At 42.9% G+C, this 22,111-nt stretch overlaps 1 protein-coding gene across 2 annotated transcripts in view; it reads left to right on the forward strand.

Annotated features, from left to right (window-relative positions):
• Positions 1-22,111, forward strand: part of SGPL1 (sphingosine-1-phosphate lyase 1) — a 57,201-nt gene that overhangs the window by 29,786 nt on the left and 5,304 nt on the right. For both annotated transcript variants that reach the window (XM_072756233.1, XM_072756232.1), the window contains exons 4-12: positions 2,739-2,806; positions 5,959-6,106; positions 8,430-8,506; positions 9,930-10,058; positions 16,157-16,245; positions 17,653-17,758; positions 19,147-19,245; positions 19,879-20,028; positions 21,633-21,871. In XM_072756233.1, the coding sequence (XP_072612334.1) occupies positions 2,739-2,806; positions 5,959-6,106; positions 8,430-8,506; positions 9,930-10,058; positions 16,157-16,245; positions 17,653-17,758; positions 19,147-19,245; positions 19,879-20,028; positions 21,633-21,871 (1,105 nt within the window). The remainder of the gene's footprint in view (positions 1-2,738; positions 2,807-5,958; positions 6,107-8,429; positions 8,507-9,929; positions 10,059-16,156; positions 16,246-17,652; positions 17,759-19,146; positions 19,246-19,878; positions 20,029-21,632; positions 21,872-22,111) is intronic.

Raw genomic sequence — 22,111 nt, forward strand, 5'->3', positions numbered from 1 at the left:
TTACTTCTCAACGTTGATTCAACTGTGGGACTGTTCATAGTTCATGAACAGAAATCAGCATTATGTGGTGGGAGGAGGTGATACATTCTCCCAGTTTCTAGCTGTGGCACTTTGAGCAACACCCTTAAGCTCTCTTGGCCTGTGTCCTAATAGTAAGATGGGTAGAAGTGTCACCCGCCTTACTTAGTCATAGGGTAATACAAGTATCGAGAGGTATTGTTTGTGCGAAAGGAATTTGTAAACTGTAGAGAGCCATATATTGTCCTCACGCTGCATTTCCTATTTTATTACCTCAAAACACTATCAGTAACATTGTAATTTCTTTTCTTTCTGTACCTCTAGGGACTTTTGACTTTTGAGATCATCTTTTTAGTTCATGACCACATGATCTTTTCATTTCTAATTTCTCTATCTCTGATTTTGGATTTTCTTCTTTTTCCCTGTCTTGTTTAATCTCGCAGCTTGTACACTGTCCATTCTATCCTCCTCCACCTAGCCACATTATTGTACTTCTGAACAAGTGACTCCATTTACTGAGTTTTCAACCTCTTTCTGCCTCATTAGTTAATTACTTCATCTCTTATGAAGTTGTTCTGAATCTTTACAGCTTTAACATTGTTAGAAATGGTCAAATAATAAGGAGCTTGAATATTTAGCACTATGTTATACTCATTTGATGGACTATTATGGTAATATTTAAAACTCTGTTTAGGAAGAAATTTTAACATAGAAAAATGCTGTGACGAGAAGACAGCATTGTACGTAATACAAGATTGTAGCTGTGTGATTCAGTGTGTGGAACATAGGACTGAAAGGAAATACTTCAAAATTTAAACCAAAAAGTTCTACAAACAAATGATTTTAATCCCTTTGTCTTCTTACTCAGTCCGGGTCTCAGTCACCTGGTCCTATCCCAGACATTATGGAGTGTTGACTCTAGGTAGGCACTATGGGTGAGGTGGAAAGGCAGGGTTGGAGCCCAAGCAAGAACAACTAATAAAGATGCAAGACATCATGTAATCAGTGCTGACGAGGCACAGACAGTCTGTGCTTGTTGAAGAGTGCTCCACTGGCCAGGGAAGTTAGAATGCCCACATCTTCTAGAAATGTAGTAGAAGATCATAATCATTTCCTGCCTGTGCAGAAGTTAAGTCTAGATTTCTTATAGACTCATTTGAGATAACATAATTCTTGTTGTGCATTTGAGGCAGCGTAGAGTCCCGGGGGTCTAGGACTAGGAAAATTAAGACTTCAGTGAAATCCCTGCTGTGACACTGATGTGTTGTGTGGCCTTCTGCAAGTTACTGATGCTTGATCTTTAGTTGCCTCTGGATGGTTGGTGGTGCCTTCTGTATAGAATGTGAATTCATTAAATGTTATGATGGTCTATTTAGATGCCATGTATTTATAATTAGTGCAATAGACAGGATTCCATATTTGTCCTGTGCACTGCCTGACAGAAAGGAGTCTGATTGGTGTCCATGATACTGAAAGCCTTTTGAAGTCCAAAAGATGTTGAAATGTTGTCAGGGTGTGTGTTGAATGAGAGACTAGAGCATAGATCCTGAAGGAAAGCATGGCTTGGTCATTTGTTTTGTGGGAAGGAAGAGAGGTGTTGGGCATCTGAAACCTTGGGAAGGTCACCAGCTCTGAAATACATGTCATTTGACCCAGCATTCTGTTTCTGGGAATTCATGCTGTAGGTACACGCTCAGGTGTGTGGTAGATGCTGCAGGGTTATTGATTCACTGCTGTTGGTAATAGGAATTACTAGAAATAACCGAAGCGTCCATCAGGAAGGGGCAGGTTAAATCAGTTATGATATATCCATATAATAGACTACTTAAGAGCTATAAAGATGAATGAGGGGGCACCTGTGTGGCTCAGTCAATTAAATATCTGCCTTTGGCTCAGGTCATGATCCCAGAGTCAGGATCCAATCCCACATTGGGCTCCTTGCTCAGTGGGGAGTCTGCTTCTTCCTCTCCCTCTGCCCTTCCTCTCACTTGTGCTCCCTGTGTCTCTCAAATAAATAAACTCTTAAAAAATGAATGAGGAAGCCCTGAGCTTTAAGAGAATATGCCTAAGTAGAAAGTCAAGATCTAGTATAGTGTTAGAATATGCTACCTTTTATTTAAAAGGTGGGACAAGTAAGTTTATCTTCATTATTGCTTGTATAAGCATAAAGAAATTCTAGATAGGTATTCTAGAAGTGAATAGTAGTAGTGTTTACCTGAGGGTAGGATGAAAATCTGGGGAATAGATGAGAGAGAAACTTATAACTCTGTGTGTTTGTTAATTAAAATTTTTTTTTCAAAGATTCTATTTATTTTAGACAGCATGAGCAGGGGGAGAAACAGAGGAGGAGGGAGAGAAAATCTGAAGCAGACTCTGTGCTGAGTGTGGAGTGACATGGGGCTCGATCTCAACCCTGAAATCTTGATCAGAGCCAAACCAGGAATCAGATGCCTAACTGACTGAACCACCCAGGGGCACCAATTTTTAAACATTTTTGAGCCGTGTAAATATATTCCTTACTTGACAATTTAAATTTCAAGTTTGTTTGTTGTTTTGTTTTGTTTTGTTTTGTTTTGTTTTGTTTTTATCAGTAAGAAACTACCTTTGCCATTAGAAGGCAGGTGAGATTGCAGAAGGCACATTGAGTAGTTCTTACATTATGGTAGTAGCTCATATCCATGGGAATTTATTTGGATAACAGAACTCTTTATTTCTTTTAGGTTTATGGTCTAGGTTTAAAAAGAGATGTTTTAAGCTCATCAGGAAGATGCCTATTATTGGTCGCAAGGTAAGTGGAATCCGTAGATCTTCCTTCCTTACCACCATCCCCATGATCATGACCTCTTTCTTTTTATTAAACCTAGCGCAAATTCCTAAGGGCAAGGGTGATTTTTGTTCCTCACTTCCCAGGAACATCTGACAGTGTTTGAGGACACTTTTGGTTATCACAACTGGAGGGGGGTGCTTTTGGCATTTAGTGGATTGAGGATGGGGTGCTACTAAACATCCTACAGGGCCCGGCTAAGAATGATCTGGTTCAAAATGTAGAAAGTGCCAAGATTAAGAAACTCAAACCTATCTCCAACATATTTGACCAAAGAAGAAAGGTGACAGTCTGTTAAGGAAGAAGTTGAGATTAGAAAACCTGATTGAAGTGGCATGATTCTTCAGAGCAACATTTGTCTGCATTGACTCGAGATATGTGTCTGGGGATTGGGCACTTAATGTGGTTGGCAGACTTTCTCTGTGAAGGACCAGATAGGAAACATTCTAGGCTTTGCAAGCCATCCTCTGTCTGTCAGAAGTCTTCAAGTCTGCCCCCTGGAGCGGGAAAACAGCACAGGGCGATAGATAGGTAAAGGGATGAGCCTGGCTGTGTTCCATTGAAATCTCCTTTACAAAACAGGCAGTGGCCAGATTTTGGCTGTAGTTTTAGGATCCCGTGTTTAGAAACACAGTGAGCACTGTTCTCTTGCTCTTTGTACCTGTCTGCAGCATGCTGTGTTCCCTTCACTGTGTCCTCTGTCCCCTCACCCATGCTGAGGACAAGACAGTCACCTCTGTACCCTTCCCATCGGTCCTTTATCACAGATGAAGATAACCAGGGCAGGTCCCATGCAAGCTCTAAGGAAGGTGCAAGAGTCCTGATGTCCTCATCTCCCTCAGTGCCCTGCCTGCCCCTCAGTTGTCCTTCAAGCGTTCTTTCACTTTTGGCTTTCAATTCCCTTTCCCTTTTCCCCTTTCCTGCCCAGACCAGAAGAGATGTCAGTCATCTTTAGCCTTTGATCAAAATCCATTCAGACTCCTGGGCTAACTCTCCCATAACTATGGATTTCTTTTTAGGTTCATTTCCCGTAGGGAAGTAGAAGTAGTTATTGGGTTATAAAAGGGGAATGGGAATAGATAGGCTTTGATTTGACCCTCAATCATCTTAAGCCCTAAAATGGAATCTCCTTGAGTCATTCTAGAGTTAAGGGGTAGGGAGAGGGCAGGTGTAGATGGTGGACTGGGTCTCAGAGGATACTAGTATTTCCCCTTCTCATGCACTGTATTTTTCTGCTCTTTTTCTTCACACATTTCCCCTTCAGTTTCAGATTTTGAGACAAATAAATGCCAGGGTTCCGGAACCCATTCTTAAATTTATAAAATAACAGAATTAGAAGGCACTTAGGAACTATATAACCACCTTTCATTTTTTAGAAGCAGATTTTGAGGCTCAGAGACAAGTTCTTTGTGTTGAGTGAGTGCGTATGCCTCTGTGTCATCTGTTTCCTTACATACACTTACTCAGCACATGGTTTAGTGGGCATGCACTTGGCGTCAGGTATGCTCACCGAGTGAGTCCCTGCTCTGTGGAGCTTACATTTCACAGGAAAAACAGAAAATAGATAAGTGAACAAATACGTAAGAATTTCATTTTGCAGAAGTTGCTGTGAAGAAATTAAAATGTGATAGAGGCTCTGAGGCAGGAATTAGGGGAAAGGTACCTGCTGTGCTTTCTAATACGGCTCATTATCATTTGGTGTCTTTTTTATTTATTGCAGCATCACAGTCTTTGCATGGAAGCTCGGCTTCCATGGTTTGTTCCCATGGCGAGCTCACCATTTGTGCAGCATAGCCCTTCCTGTACAACCTTAAAAATACTTTCATGCCCATCACATGCCTCAGCCCGGCCCTGGGAGTGCGGCCTGTGCTGCCTGCCACTGCCTGCCCGTTGGACTGTCGCGGGCATGTTTCGCAGGCGCGGCTTGCCCTGCCGTTTCGCTGAGGGCCGCATCTGGGAGGGCCCTCTTGTGTTCTCATCCTCCACAGCTAGAGATGGGAAAGTCGAAATGTCTGGGGTCAGATTGGGCCTCAAACTTTTCACACGGGTCGCTGACACCGTCTCGCTGTAATGCACACAGATTGTGACCTGTAGCCAACTCTTCCGCACCTACCCCACCGCCCCTGGCACTGCCTGAGCAGGGATCGCAGCCCCTCCTCGGGTCTGTTGTGTTTTTAAACTCTACTCTGTACCTCCAGCACTCTCCATTACCTGACTTTCATTTTCTGTCTCTGCTGCTAAAAATATGCATCATGAGAATAGGAGTTGTTCTCACTCAAACTGCCCAGGGAGACAGGTGACAAGTCCTGCCACCCTTGCCAGTACCACAGAGCACTGTCTAGTGTGTTTTGTTTGCTGTGTGTCCCTGGCCCACGGGGGTAGTTCAGCAACTAGGGAGGGAAGGCACGCGGCCCAGATGCTGCAACAGTGAGGATGAGGGTGAAGTACAAATGGCCAAAGTTGATAAACTGTAGCAGAAACAACCATTGCTCCCCTTGGCACTTAAAGGTCAAGGAGTATAGGCAGGGGACACCCTGAGGAGGTAGCATGTGGTGTCCCCGGCACCCCCGGGATGTCTCATGCTCGCAGGTGGAGAGTTGTGCAGGGCGTCCACATTCTGGGAGTGCTCTGTGCATGTCTGGTGATGGAGCTTATCACCTGTATCCCTCCTACTGCTGCTTGGCCTGTTTTCTGGCTATGACTCCTGGCTCCACCTGTGTTTCTTTAGCACACCATCTGTGGCTGCTGCCAGGACAGGAACAAGGTCCAAATACTGTGCTCAGAGAGGTGCTGACACTTGGTACCTGCAGACCCAGTACAGCAGGGGCAATGTCAGCATGGCAGGGGAAAGGGAGGGGGGAAATTGAACACATCTTCGACTTTCAGAGAGAGTGTTGACTTTTCAGACTTCTAAGAGATTGCTGCCCGTGCCAAAAAATAGCTGAGCGGCCAAAACGTCACCCCATCTCTTTAAAGAAAAACTACCATCTGCTCTCTGTAGCACGGGTGTGGCGCCCAGCCTTGAGCACTTGACTTGGAGTCGTACCTAGTTCTTCTGCTCCCTGGTCTGTGTTCTTCCATCTCCTGTTAATGTTTTAACGTTCTTACCTTTGCAGATCCAAGATAAGGTGAACAAGACCAAGGATGATATTAGCAAGAACATGTCATTCCTGAAAGTGGACAAAGAGTATGTGAAAGCTCTGCCCTCTCAAGGTCTGAGTGCATCTGCAGTTCTGGAGAAGCTCAAGGAATACAGCTCTATGGGTATGATTCTAGGCAAACACAGGCTGCTTGCTTTCTTGACGTGGCTGGTTTGGTCATCGTTGAATGTTGTTAGGTTAAGAATGCTTCATCCATGGAACTTCTATATTCATCCTCTTTCAGAGACTGAATTTCTTAATATAAAAATGATATTTAAGTCAGAATTTTAATAGTGTTTTTTTTGTGTCATAAACACACACATGTACACACACATACATATGCATGAACACTTAAGGGAAGGTAAATATACCAGCCAGTTTAATGTTTAAGAGTGTAGCCCTGGCTGGCTCAGTCGGAGGAACATGTGACTCTTGATCTCAGGGTTGTAAATTCAGGTCCTACATTGGGTATGGAGATTACTTAAAAATAAAAAAATAAATCTTTTATTATTTTTATTTTTATTTTTTATTTTTATTTTTATTTTTTTAAGATTCCACCCATTTATTCATGAGAGACATTGAGAGAGAGAGGGACAGAGACACAGGCAGAGGGAGAAGCAGGCTCCATGCAGGGAGCCTGACGTGGGACTCGGTCTCGGGACTCCAGGATCACGCCCTGGGCCGAAGGTGATGCTAAACCACTGAGCCACCCAGGCTGCCCCCAAAAATAAATCTTTAAAAAAGAATGTAGCCCATGGAATCAGACTGGATTCACATCCTGGTTGCACCACTTAAAGTGTGACCTTGGGGTGAATTACTTAAGCTATGTCTCGGTTTCTGTCTTTCTACGATGGGGGGGATAATGATATAACTTAATTGAAAAGATTACAGAGATTAAATTAGGTTGTACATATAAATGTATAATACCTGGCATATAGTAAGTGCTCGGATAAGTGCTGACTATTTAGAAAAACACAGGTTTGTTACAGATTAAAATCATATTGCAAATACTTTTAGGAAATAGGCTTTTTAGTTTGTCATAATTTTAGATTTATAGAGAATTTGTAGAGAATTTATGGCTTCTCCTGATGTTAACATCTAAAGTGATGATGATGCATTTGTTGAAACAGTACTTGACTAAACTACAAATTCTATTCCTATTTCACCAGTTTTTCCACTACTGTCCTTTTTTCTGTTCCAGGCTTCAGTCCAGGATACCACATTGCATTTCAACAAATACACTTAAAAATTTCTAATTGATGAGTGTTGAGATTTTGACATTGGATGGTACAAAATTAGCCGCAGTCCAGGATTTTGGGGGATATAAAGCAGGGATCAGCCCTCTGACACTTGGATGTTAAAGATTTCCATGATTGTGAGGGCACATTGCCGCCACCATATTCCCTTCCTTTTTCAAGTCATTGTCAATAGCACCAGTAAAAGAACAGGAAATGAAACCATGTATTCTGTTTTTTGAGAGGCTGGGGGCCTCTTGTCCAAAGAAATGCCTGTTACAGTTCAGTGTCCTCTAAGGAAAGGAAGTCCTACTGGAAAAAAAAAAAAAGAAAGTCCTACTGGCCGCAAGCCAGACCTTGGCAGATTGCTGGAGGATGAGGGGCCTGTCTGGATGTTCACTACTCAGTCCTCTGCTCTCTTGTTGGAGCTGAAGATCTTGCCTTTGTAGAGCCCGTGGCCACAGTTTCCTGTTAATATATCTGTAATAGCTTTGTCACTGCCCACTCTCAGGAGGGCACAGCCATGTTGTGGCAAAAGGACCTGAGATACCTGATCAGATGTGTTGATACAACGTAGACTGTCTTTGGAGAAGCACCTCAGATAGGAAATTATGGTTGGGTTTCTAGGGTCCTGTGTGGGGGCAGGTCCGCTGAAACCAGGGTGCTGATGGTACTTACATCATTGTGGTTTGGTCAGGGATTCAGTTCCCTGGTTCCAACTCTGATGATAGTGTACTGAAATTTCACACTTGGCCTTGCTCTTCCCTGCCAACTCTGCTCATAACAGTTCACACACTTCCTTTGACTAGATAGGAAAGGGAGAAGAAGGAAGCTGTTGCAAAAAAAAAAAAAAAAAAAATCAAGTTAGCTCTACAGAGACCAGAAAATGAGTATAGGTAAAGGAACAATTTTCTACTGGTAGAAGGCAGTTGGGGATGATGACATCCCCAGTTGGGGATGATGACAACATCATTATTGAATTTTATTATACCTGGATGCTGTTAATATCTTTTTACACTGTTGTTGATAGTAATAGAAGATCTTTCATCTTTATTTTGCTATGGTAGGTCTTTATTGGAATTCTTTTTTTAATTTAATATAAAAAGACCTTTGGGTTTCCACTCAATTTTTTTTCTTTTGTACCCAGAAGTGTTTCCTCGTACTTTGGGAAGTTCCTGCTTACTGACTCAATGGTCTTAACTTTCTCTACAGACATCTTCTGGCAGGAAGGCAAAGCGTCTGGAGCAGTATACAGTGGGGCGGAGGAGCTCACCGAACTCCTTGTGAAGGTGAGTGCCAGCACTCCAAGGGAGTGTATGTGGTCTCTGACATTTATGCTGCCTCATTTTTTTCTCCTCACATTTGTAATTAAAAAAATTACTTAAGGAAAGTTTACTGTGAAAAAGAAGTTTAGAAAGTTTTTCTTTACCTACATGTAGATAAATATGTAGAGACATCTGTGGTCTGTAAAAAAGTACAATATTACTTATGTTTCAGACTTCACCCAGGTGCTCTGGGTATAAGGCAGATTACTAGGGAAGGCAGTCAGTCCCCCATCATTTGAGGCTTTTTTTTTTCATTTGAGGTTATTAATGACAAGACATACTTTGTTTGATGAGAAATGATGAGGAACAGATCCTTGGTCATCATTTCCTGTACTACCCGAGTCTCAGGTCAAATGATCTGAGATGAGCAGTTGGCTCACTTACAATTGAAATAATTCTTGTGTTTTGTTGGCTTTATTTTTTTTATCATTATTTTTTGTTGTTGACTTTAGAGTTGCCTATAGCTTCTTCCTTTGCTAATCAAATTTATTTCTTAAACCCCACTTTGTCATATAAAATTGGCACTAGACTTACAGTCTCCAAGGTCTCTGTGTAACTATAAAACTGCTCATACCTTATTAATGTTACAGGTTTGGCTCAGCTATATCTTCATATAATGCTCTGATCATACTTTGCTGCTTAAAAATCTTTCAGTGGCTTCCCACTGTCTACAGGATAAAACCCACGCTGCTTAGCACAAGATGCAAGCTCAATCATGAGCCAGCTCCCACCTGTGTTTTTCAACCACCTCTGTTACTTTCCCATGTAAACACTTCCACCTTTTCTCTTCACTGAGTGTACCTCTCTCTTGCCACGTTTTTTCCTCCTCCTTCATTCCAGATCTTCTAAATGACCAATTCTTATTGCTCTCTCAACGTTTAGCTGTGCAGACATCTCAGAGCACTTGGGTGTTTGTTCAGTTGTGTACTTCTGATATCGCACTTAGAACAATAGCTGCTTTGTGCCAGATGCTCCCCTAAGGGCTTTGCATGCCTTCTGTTATTTACTTAGGGCTAGAACCCTATCAGGTAAGTACCCTGATTATCCTTTGAGCACACGAGGACACTGAACCTCAGAGAGGTTATTTGACCTGAGATTACACAGTGAGAAGTAATAGTCAAAGCTAAGATTGCAAACTGGGTCCATTTGGTGTTTTTGTATGTGCTTGTAACCACATTTATACTTCCTCTCTTACCACACTGTAAAATAACTTATTTGTGTGTCCTTCTCCACTGTAATTTGATCTTCTTTACAGTGGGAACCATATCTTACCATTTTTCCGGTTTCTAGTGTTGTGCCTGATACCTAGAAACTTTTGTCTCATGCATGATTATTTGTCCCTACTATGTATTCATCCTACTTCGTATCTGCTTGCATTTCATTGCAGGCTTATGGAGATTTTGCCTGGAGCAATCCATTGCACCCAGATATCTTCCCAGGACTGCGCAAGATTGAGGCAGAGATCGTGAGGATAGCTTGTTCCCTGTTTAATGGGGGGCCGGACTCCTGTGGGTGTGTAAGTATATGCAGGTGGCCTCCAATAACCTCATATCTTTATCTTAAAATAGAAGAGTTTGTTGAAAACAATTTGTTATACAAGTAATATGTGATTATTGCTAAGAAGGTTTAGATTAAGAGAATATAAAAATGTTAACTGTTGTCATTTTTAAGTTATTTTATTTTTTAAGGTTTTCTTTATTTATTTGAAAGAAGGAGCATGAGCTGGGAGGGAGAGGGAGGAGCAGAGGGAGAGGGAGAAGTAGACTCCCCACTGAGCAGGGAGCCTGATGCGGGGCTCCATCCCAGGATTCTGAGATCATGACCTGAGCTGAAGGCAGTCGCTTAACCAACTGAGCCACACAAGTGCCACCTTTTGTCATTTTTACAGCATCAATATTTTACCGTATATTTTTTAAGATCTTTTTTCTTGTCAGTTTTGTATTTTGAAAAACTTTCAACATGAAGTTGCTAGAATACAGAACACCCTGGATTCAGTAACTGTAAATATTTTGTACATCTACTGTGTCTGCTCCTTTCTTTCTCCCCCTCCCTCTTTGATGCATCCAGTAGACTTAGAGTATGTAGGTATTCTCCTATGCCATAGACTCTGAGCTTTTAAGAGACCATCAGTTAAGCAATCCCAGAACAGTTTGGTCTCATCTAGTGAAGTTGAAGTTATATATGTATCTCATGACCCTGAAATTTCACTACTCAGGGTATACCCTAGAAAAACTGGTGTGTGTGTGTATTAGGATAGATGGATATTCATAGCAGCATTGCCCATGATGTTGAAAACTGGAAGTAATTCAAATGTCAGTCAACAGTGAGGTGGAAAATTCCAGAATATTCCACGTGCTTCAATCCATTGTAGCTGCTACTCTGTTGCTCAAATTAGCACCTACCTCAGGTTCCCTGCATGGAGCCTGCTTCTCCCTCTGTCTGTGTCTCTGCCTCTCTCTCTCTGTCTCTCGTGAATAAATAAATAAAATCTTAAAAAAAAAAAAAAAAGAAAAAAAGCTGGTATTCTCAGTAGCAGTGGCATCCAGAGCATTTGTGGGTAGAGGAAAGATGGGCTGTGAGGTGATCATTATTGGAGCTGAGAGATAAGTACAGGGGTTTCATGGATTCCCTCTTTAGCTTTGTCGCCTCTGTACTTCAGTTGCTCCATCGGGTTTTTAAATTTTATTTACTGTATTCTTCATTTTTGAGAATTTTGTTTTAATCTGCATAGTGGTTCTTTTTTTTTTTTTTTAGACTAGGCTTTTGCTCAAGTTATTATTTTATTATTATGAATAATAATAATATTCTTATTAAAGTAAGGTTTATGCCTAACATGGGGCTTATGGACTGAGCCAGCCAGGTGTCACTGCATGGTGGTTCATTGTTCCTTTCTTTGGCTTATGTTTTGCTTATTTAAATATATTGCATGTAATTATTTTATATTGTGTGTCGGATAATTCCATTACTCATGAGCCTTGTGTGTCTGTATCTGCTGGTTTCTCTCCTGTTGTCTCGTGTCCTTATATTTGACTTTTTTTTTTTTTTTTTTTACTGTGAGCCACTTATCTTCCTGGGACTTATCTTTGAGGCCAAGATGGAAGTTAAGTTCTTGCAGAGATGTTAATGACTTCTGCCAGTTGCCAAAGACTTGCTGGGAGGTGCTGTCATGCTGGAACCTATTTGAGTCTGATGCTCAGCTTGCTGTTTCTCGTACTACAGAGGTAGTAGGAGTTCAGCGCAGACCTGTGTGAAAGCTGTCTTGTGATCTATTCTTGAGAGATTCTTATTTTTCTTTATCTGAACATCTGGATTGAGAAAGCAGTTTTTCTTGCTGTCTTCTTCTACACCAGTAGTTTATTTCTTGTTCCCCTGAGAATAGGGTGTAGATCCCAAGTTCTCCAGCTGTCTCCTATTAGACTCCTTACCTTAGGAAGACCCTAAATTTACCTCCTGTTCATTTGTCACAATGGGAGTTGGTATTCCCTAGAGGTTGGCAGCAACCCTCAAAGTTGAAACCAGCTTTGGCTCTCAGTTATATGGTAAGATTCTTGATTTAGCTTTGTTTGGGTTCAGTATATTCCTTTAGTTCACTCAGTGGTAGATGTAAAAAAAAAAAAATGTTTTATGAGGCTTTTTAGTTTCCCATGGGAGGGCAGGCTGCCCAAGCTGTATAATCTATATTGCTGGAAATAGGAGTTCTGTGATTTTTTTTTCCATGTGACCTTTGTCCACTTTATTCTTCTTTCCTTCTGGATCTTCTCTTCCTCACTTTTTTCGTAGGCTACTCAGCTATTCTTAGAGAATATGATTTCACAGATTTGCAACCATGCCCGTCCTTCTTTGAACACTGTTTGGTTTTCTGTGTCTAGCCAGATGGACACAGCTCTCCAGGTATGGAGTGGCAGTCCCCTTTCAGTTTTTTTAATCTGGGTTCGCTAAACTTTTTTAAAAAAGATTTTATTTATTTATTCATGAGAGACACAGAGAAAGAGGCAGAGACACAGGCAGAGGGAGGAGCAGGCTGCCTGCGTAATGTGGGACTTGATCCCAGGACCCCGGGATCATGACCTGAGCTGAAGGCAGACACTCAACCATGGAGCCACCCAGTTGCCCTTGGATTCACTAAACTTGCCTGAAACCTCTCCTCTAAGTCCTGATCTTTATTCTTGGCAGTGTTTATTCTGTTCCTTGTGTCCTTACTAATCCTGTGTTAGGGTCATTGGGTACTCTGTTTAAGGCCTGCGGTGTCATTCTTTTGTTTTGGTGTCCAGTCTCTCAGCCCTTGTTTTCTTGAATTCGTGGTCTTATCATGTTGTCCTGTAGTGACAAACAGCAGTGAGGAGTTCCCTTCCCCTCCTCAGACTCTTGTCTTTTGAGTTAGGCTTTTATTTTGCATGCTGCTTTTTTCTTTTCTTTCTCTGTGTTTGCGCAGTTACCATGCCATTTTCTTTCATTATGGCTCATGCCATCAGAAAATCCTGTTTTGTTCTGACACGTGCTGGCTGATTTCTCATCAGGGCATTTGGTTGAGGGCCACTTGGTTCCACCTACACTAGAACATCTGGGTCTCTTCTGGGATTTTGTTAAAGATTGTCTCTGAGGGTTCACTCCGCCTTATTGGAAGATAGTAATACCCTTTGGGCTTTAGGTCTTTAATCCATCCTGTATCCCTGAAGCCTTCACTTTGAAGGGGTCCATCCCAATGTTCTCTCTCCCCGTTTTGCTTGTTTCTCCCTAGCCGCCTTGCCTCCCATTCACTGATTGGAAGATAAGGAACCTCCTCCACTAGCTTCTCTGAAGATTTGGGGCATATTAATGAGAATCCTCAGGGTTTTGCTGGCTCGCCAGACAATTTTCAGGGCTTAAAGGAGGGATTAGAACCTGTGTTTTGCTCTCCACTGCTTTAGAAACTTGTCTCTTTTTTTATTGCCAGTATTTGAGGTTTGCTGCATCAGATTTTCTCTGTTCACTTGTTTGGTGGCTATTACTGCAGGTTTCTGCAATTGTGTTTCTTCCTTTTTTTAAGCATGGGGGGAGAGAAGGTAGCTGCAAGGTAGGTTCAGTTTCCCATCTTAATGCCAAAGTCCAACCTAGGGGTGTTTTTGCATTGCTACAGTTAAACAGTGCCTCTCCCGGTACAATTTCTCTTAGTAGTTGTGTCAGGGGTCGGGAGAAGGATGGAGTGTGAGTTCCCTAGTCTTTAGTAATACTTTGACTTTCACAAGAGATTTAATTACCTCTGGATAATTTGTGTTTCTGTTTCTCTCACTCTTCTCAGTCTTTCTCTCTTCCATCTCTCTCTCTCTGTCTTGATGTGCTGCTTCTGGTGAAAAATGTTCAGAGTTCAGAGGTGGGAAATAGGACAGAGCCACATGGCTGGGTGGGCTGCAGCATATTCCTAGCTAAGGTCTTGTACTCTTGGGTTCTTTGTTCTAAACTTTCTTTCCTGCTACTAACTTCAGTTGCCTCAGAATGGATGAGAGGTGATTTCATATACTGAAAGAACTTCTCTTGTCACGGGGAACAGTCTTGGCTTGTACAAAGGGTCCAAACAGCATCTGAAAGAAAATTCTCCAAACAGCCGTGTTCTACTCTTGTTCTCTGACATACTTATATTATAGCAAGAGTTTTTTCTAAATGTCAGAAGAAGCTGACTAATGTACCAAGTACATACTGAAGCTCTCACCTTCTGATTTATTTCCATTTTTCTCTGGGCTCAGAAGGTGGAGGGCCATGGGGTAGGTTAGCAGCACGTCTAAACACAGAATTTGGGGATCGGAAATAAAAATAAAAATTGAGGTATTCCTGCTTTTACAGTCAAAAGTACACTGCTGTTTACCTAACAAATAATGATGTGGATTTGATTAGTTATTGGACTAGAAATAGGGCGTGTGTGCTGAGTGACTAGGGGTTTGGAAATCCTTTTGCTTAGGTCATTACTGGACCTAGAGGCTGACGCACTGGAGACTTGGACGTTGCTGGTCCTCTTCTGACTTGCTTCACACTTGTTTGGCTCCTCATGTGACAGTCTGAGGTTTTATGCTAGACCACAGGGCAAGCTGCTGATTCTCAGAGCTGACCTCCACTATAAGCATTTTCATCTTCTCCAGCATAAAAGTGCAGAGACTACAAACAGGCGTCCTGTGCCCAAGTTCAGAGTATTAACTTGTGGGTGATGGTCATGTGTTTCCTGAAGACTTCCTGAATCACAGCATGACTAACTTCTCTCAGTAATCTTCCGTGTAACTCCTGACCTCTGGGATTTTGTAGCCAATGGTGTTTGTCCTCTATGTGGTTATCATAGGAAATTCCAGAAATCCCCCTCTCTCATTCCATCTCATGTTAAGCTCCACTAAATACACAAATGTAGAGAGTTTTGCTTTTTACCAACAGATGCTAAGGGATGGCATTGGGTGAATTATTTTAGTCTTCTTAGGGGCTCAGTTTTCTCACCTGTACAATGAGAATGTTATCTAAACTCACATGAATCTTCGGAGATGAGAAATCTCAGAAAATGGCTACCTAGCTCAGTGCTGTGGCTTTTTTGGTTTGTTCTGAAATGATGTCTTCTTTTTTTTTTTTTTTTTTTTTTAAGATTTATTTTTTCACTTGAGAGAGACAATCTCAAGGAGACTCATGCTGAGCTCAGAGCCCAATGCAGGCTCAATCTCACAACCCTGAGATCATGACCTGAGCTGAGGTCAAGTTGGTTGCTTAACCGACTGAGCCACCCAGGTGCCCCTAAAAGGATTCATTATTAGATGTCATCAAAAGGTAGCCCAATGGGTATGATGTGCCTGTGTTGGTCATGGTTTACGGAGAGTCAAATCAGGCTTTGAGAAATGTTAGCTGAGGTTCTGTTAGGTGTCAACCTTTAGGCTAATGCTTGGAATATTGTCATGAACGGATTGGTCCCCACTTTCATGGGTTTGTAGTCCAGTGAAGGAAGTCAGGCATATGAAATGACCTTTGGGTATTTAGGTTTCAACCCTGATAAAGAAATTCACCTATAACAGGGGCTAGGCCTAGCTTTAGGAAGACATTTTACTCCATTTAAAAATGCTAGGATTTTTGTTTTGATTTCAGTTAAGTAAGGTAACAGACTTCTAAGTAGAGGCTTCTGCTTTTCTCATTCAAACTTGTCAAAACCACAGTTCACTTTGGAATGTTCTCTTCTTGGTCTTCTGAGCTATCGTGTAGTTTACTAGAATTGTGACTTTGCAACTTCATTCTGCAGTGAGCATTGGAAATTTAAATCAAAGTCTGTAATCCTGATGCTGTTGGGTGGTGTAAAATGCTCTATCCTACCTGCAACTGGACGAGTAGCAGAAGTGTAAACCGACCATGCACTGCTGACATCTGGGGAGATGGTGCATTTTTCCATATGGTGTTATGATTCTGCTCAGTCTTATTTTGTAGTTTTTACTCTTCCGAACCAAGATTGGGCTTAGCCGATAAAGCCACATTTCCTTCCGGAAAACACAGCAGTGTCTGCTCTTCAGAGGGCATCCCAGACCTTATCTGCTGCATCAGACATCAAGATGAAGGTGGGACATGCATGCTGATAGCTGCTCCTCACTCCACTCCAAGAATGGCATCTCTTCTTTCTTACAGGTGACCTCTGGGGGGACAGAAAGCATACTGATGGCCTGCAAAGCTTACCGGGACCTGGCTTTTGAGAATGGGATCAAAACTCCAGAAATGTACGTATGTGTGGCTTTCGGGTTTATGTGTTTGGAGGACTGCAGTTGGAAACAACCTGACCATCTGTTTTCTACTATGTCTTTCTTCCCTCTTCCTCTGGCTCATTCATCCTGTCCTGTGCGCTCAACCCTTATCCCTTCACATTCCACAGAATCCTCAGTGGATCAGCCAGTTAATTTTAAAGGTCATGCCCTTTCCCAACCCCCAAGTTTATATGTGGTATGTACTGAAAGCAAGAATGAGATCCTTTTTCTAAAAGTGACAGAATAACAGGACTACATCTTTGAATTCTGTGGAGTTTATTATAAATAATCTAGAGCCTGCAGAAAACTCTCTCATTGCTTTAAGTTCAGTGAAAGTTACTTAAATAAAATAGGCTGCCTCAGAGTGCTCCCTAATAAGAAAATTTGAATCTGAGGGCTATTTTCTGGGAGGAAAAATTTTTTAAATCCTTTTGAGATTTATCTGTCATGCCACCCTGTGGACATAACTTTGATATTTGGCTGCATTTTTTTCTCTGGGCCCTCTCTTTGCCCAGAGTATTTATACTATATCCTCTGGGTTACTATTTGCCCACAGGTGTCAGTAACTGAGGGTTGCATGTCATCTCATGCTGGGCTTCATAATTAGCCTAAGAGAAAAAGTCAGGCTACCATCTTTCTCCATACAAAAATCTTAGTGCTTGGTGCTTAGTGATAGAGTCTTTCCTTCCTTAAAGGGAACATTGATTTTGAGAGTGCAGTAATTGAGAGAAGTCTGAAAGCAAATACTTAACAATGACTCTGTCTCCTTTTTAGTGCTGTTTTTGTTTTTGTTTTTGTTTTTTTCCCCAAGTAATCTCTATGCCCAGGTGTAGGGCTTGAACTCACAAAAGGGAGTTGCATTTTCTACTGACTGAGCCAACCGGGCACCCTCATTTCAGTGCTATTTGAAGTGCTGCTTCCAAGTGTGTAGGAACAATGGGAATTACAGTTTCTCACAGGCTTGTGGGCTTTCCAAGATGGAAGGAACCACTGACGTGATATAAACAGCCTTAGGTTCCTGCTTGGCCATGTGTCGTGTGAGACCTCGTGCTCCCAACGTCTCCCTGGCTTTGGATGGCCAGCATGATAAGGCTCTGCCTGATGCTGATCTGATCCCAATTCCCGGTCCCTAGTGTCCTACATGTCAGCCCTAATTTATGCTTTGGATTTCCTAAATCATAGGGGGAATATTTCTATAGAAAAGCAGTTGGCTTCTTATTTGTTTTTAAAGAGAAAAGTAAAACAATATAAACACTTGTAAAAATGTGAGGAAAAATAATTAGAAGTTTACTGCTTGTGGTTTAGATGAGCTGCTAACTAGACTGTCTCTTGAATCCTATTTTTTATCTGAATGTCCTTTTCCTCCTCTTCTCTGTCATTTAGTGTGGCCCCCCAGAGTGCCCATGCTGCATTTGACAAAGCAGCCAATTATTTCGGGATGAAGATTATACGGGTTCCACTGAACAAAATGATGGAGGTGGATGTTCGGGTGAGTTGCCATGAAGGGCCTCTCTGTGCTGTGGACTGTGAGGAGCAGGGATGCACCTGGCTGACTGGCTTTTTCCAGCGTCACACACAGACAGACCCCAAAGGCCTTTGACTGTAGGCACCAGAGCCGACAAGCTGCCACCAGTGCTGATTGAGTACGGCTCTGTGTTTTCCTAAATTCATGAACTGTGATAGCAGGATGATTCAGTCCCTGACTTGGGACTTTGCACACCTGGGTTCTGCTTCAGCAACATCTCTTTCTCCTCTCTGTAAAATGAGCATGGACTGACTTGCCCCAGGGCTCTCCCTATGGTTTTCATTGGCCCAAAACAATATCTGAATTTCAATGCTGAAATAATAGTAATTGTATTTTTTCAGAAGTAAGCTACCCAGTTTATTAGCACTAGCATTATTTCTGCCCGCCATCTTTATTGACATATTAATTGACAAATTGACAAAAAAAAAAAAAACTGTATATATCTAAGGTGCCATCTTGATGTTCTGATATGTATATGCATTGCAGACTCATCACCACAGTCATGCTATTGAGCATGCATTCCATCTTCTCAAATAGTTACCATTTTCTTTCTTTTTTTCTTTTTTCTGGGCTAGAATACGTAAGACTACTCTCTTGACCTCTAGCTGATTTCAGGCACACAGTGCTGTATTGTTAGGCTTGGTCACACGGCCATCCATGAGCGGGGCAGAACTTCCTGTCAGGCATCACTGAAACTTGGTGCCCCTCATCTTCAGCCCCCAGCAACTGCCATTCTACTCTCTGCTCTCAGTTTGGCTGTCGTAGCTGACGTATGTGTGAGGACATGCAGCATTTGTCACTCTGTGCCTGGCTTACTTCACTGAATCCTCCAGATTCATCCACATCCTCACAAATGGCAAGCTTTCTTTTCTAAGACTGAATAGAAGTCCTTTAGTCATTATTTTTTATATTGTGCCTGTGTGGAGAACTTGCTGGAAGAATGGCATCTGAGTCTTAGGACAGCCCAGGAAGGCTGTAGAAGCCATCAGTAGTTTGGCAGTACACAGGGTGAGGAAGCAGTCTACGGGGAGTTCAGTAGTCTGCCCCAAGTTTCTACACTAGTAAGTGGGGCTGGGACTTGCACAGACTCCTCAGCCTCTTACCCCAATGCTCTTTTTCCTCCCACCATGATTTGCTGTGTTGTGGCTTCAGACTGTTTTCCCCAGATAGACGCCCCTCTGGCCGTGTTTGCGTCCTGCCACCGTGGTGGTGGTGCTGGTGCTGGTGGTCTTCTCCCGGGTTGCGCTACAGGAGTGCAAACCCTAAGCTGGTAGTCTGGGGTGCTCTTGGCAGCAGCATGAAGAGTAATTCTGACGTGGCTTCTTGTTTTCCTTTCAACTTTAAACCCCTAGGCAATGAGGAGAGCCATCTCCAGGAACACGGCCATGCTTGTCTGTTCTACCCCCCAGTTTCCTCATGGTGTCATAGATCCCGTCCCTGAAGTGGCCAAGGTACGCCAGAGAAATGGGTTGCTAGGCAGTCAAGTTGAGATTTAAAAATAGAATCTAATGGTGTGGTACTCAGCAAGAAGAAGCGAGTTTGAGTTTAGATTTGTGCACAAATTTCCTGATCCCCATAGGAAGCCTGACAGCTCTATTTGGAGCCTCAGGAAGTTCCTAGCTGGGGGGAGGGGCAGCACGAGGAAGACAGCTGTGGAAACTGGATATTCTGAAAGCCTATTGACATTTCTTGAGCCGCATGGAGAAGCCTACCTACCAGAGGGTGGTATCCAGCAGTGCTGCCCCCATTGTGCGCTCTCCTCGTCACCCACAGTTATTAAGGCAGGACCCTCCCCACCCCTACATCAGAGGCTTGCTGTTTCCAGCTCCATTTTATAGGGAGCTTGAGGTCCTGGGTATTTAAATATAAAATACTACATTTCATATGAACTATTTTGAAGCTTAAATACATTTGGAAGATGAGCTTTATGAGGAATGCCAAAACTAGCCAATTTTTTAAAATATGAAAGATGCAGTATACAGGGGCCTTGTGGTTACAGTACATTTTTCCACCTGTGTCTTGCAAAGTTTTTGTTATGTGGCTGTAAATGAAATTCTCTTGTGGTCTTTGTTTTTTGGAACTAGCTGGCTGTCCGATATAAAATACCTCTTCATGTAGACGCTTGTCTGGGGGGCTTCCTCATCGTCTTTATGGAGAAAGCAGGATACCCACTGGAGCAACCATTTGATTTCCGGGTGAAAGGTGTGACCAGCATTTCAGCTGATACCCACAAGGTGAGACAGGGAAGGGACCAAATGTTAATCAAAGTGGACAGTTGATTATTTAGACTACTATCAACAAGATAAATTCAAGCATTAAATTCTGCCCAAAATGTAAAATTAAATCTGGCTCTTTGGGGGATCCCTGGGTGGCTCAGCAGTTTGGCGCCTGCCTTTGGCCCAGGGCGTGATCCTGGAGTCCTGGGATCGAGTCCCACGTCGGGCTCCCGGCATGGAGCCTGCTTTTCCCTCCTCCTGTGTCTGACTCTCTCTCTCTCTCTCTCTATGTCTATCATAAATAAATAAATAAATAAATAAATAAATAAATAAATAAGTAGGAGGGAGGGAGGAAGGGAGGAAGGAAGGAAGGAAGGAAGGAAGGAAGGAAAGAAAGAAAGAAAGAAAGAAAGAAAGAAAGAAAGAAAGAAAGAAAGAAAGAAAGAAAGAAAAGAAGAAAAACAAAGAAAAGAAAAGAAAGAAAAAATAAATCTGGCTCTTTGCTCTCACCAGCGTAGCTAATTCAGGGGACAAAGTATGGTGTTATAGGTGACAGGTGATATTGAAAAGGGACCTGTTATTTTTGTGGCATATGGCTTTCCGTATTCATTGACTGTATGTAGCTGGGACATGTTAGTACAGTGGCCCGTAGAAAAATGTTCCCTGAAGCTTTGAGATTCTTTAGGGTGGAGGGTAATGAGTAGTGAAGTTAATAGTGGAATTCCTAAGAGGACGTATGCTAGTGCTGTGGCTTCCACGCTATGGAGGCTCTTGCCCCATGTGACAGGAGCTGGCCAAGGGAGGAGTCCTTTGGAAAAGGGGTAGAACTTTGTGCTCAGGAATGTTCCGATGCCACCACCCCTGGTGGACCTGAAGAGAGTCTAGGTTGGTCAGGAACTCTTTGAAACTACACACAGATGTGGGAGAAGGAGTAGCAGCCTGAGGAATGTGTGCTTTGTTCTGATTATGCAGAACTTGTTTTAATCTCAAGTATGGTTGGAGACCTGTTTTTCAGACTAAGTGATGCACGCAAATCTTCCATCAGGATCTGATCTGATTTCACCATGGTACCCGGGCAACCCCTGTGCCCTCGTCCTTACTACACCTCTCCTGGTGTGGGTCAGGGGGTAAAGTTAGTTCCATGTTTGCAGCAGTGAGAGTTCATTAGGAGGGCACATTTCTATAAGGAAACCAAGCACGTAGGTTATTTTTAAGCTTGATTCAGTAGCTTGTAGATTCTGAACGCCATGATGTTCCTAAAAAGGAAGTACAATACTAAGCAAAAGAGTTAGGAAGGGAGTGAGATCATTATTTTAATTGCTGCAAGTGATGTGAATTCCACCCTTTTCCTGGTTTCCAGTGGAAATTTATCTTTGCTTCCATCCTGACGTACCACCCTGGAGTCATGTGCTGGGTGAGGGGGGCCTCAGACACCTCATCCCTCAGAGAGAGAGTTTAAACCCCATTCCTTCAGTTCCCTCCACACTTAACATTCTGAGTTTGAATTCTTCACGTGAGTGGGAAGCAGTGAGAAACGGGCACAAGGAGGAGTTTGCATGAGGAGTGTGGGGCAGGCCCGCCCTGCAGAACTGTGCTCTCACCTGTGTGCTTCTCCCCCTCAGTATGGCTACGCCCCCAAAGGCTCTTCCGTGCTGTTATACAGTGACAAGAAGTACAGGAGCCATCAGTTCTTCGTGGCGACTGACTGGCAGGGCGGCATCTACGCTTCCCCGACCATCGCGGGCTCACGGCCCGGAGGCATTAGCGCGGCCTGTTGGGCTGCCTTGATGCACTTCGGTGAGAGCGGCTATGTTGAAGCCACCAAACAGATCATCAAAACTACTCGCTTCCTCAAGTCAGAGTATGTGTGGAGGACTGGTTCAGCCTCGTCTTTGGCTTTGTCTGCTCGTGGGCTTGAGCTGTCGCCTGGCCAAGCACCCCTATGCCTAGCCCACTCCCCATCCCCTAGGGACCAAGGGCTTAGGACAGCAGCTTAGGCGTGTGGTATGTGATAGTGGCCTGGGAGGAGAAGCTTCCTTGCTCTGCTGTGCCCTGGAGGGTCAGATCTAGGCTTCATCTGTAGGCCATCGTGTCCAAAGGA

The sequence above is a fragment of the Vulpes vulpes genome, chromosome 4 (assembly GCF_048418805.1).
Source record: "Vulpes vulpes isolate BD-2025 chromosome 4, VulVul3, whole genome shotgun sequence".
In the NCBI taxonomy this organism is placed as follows: Eukaryota; Metazoa; Chordata; class Mammalia; order Carnivora; family Canidae; genus Vulpes; species Vulpes vulpes.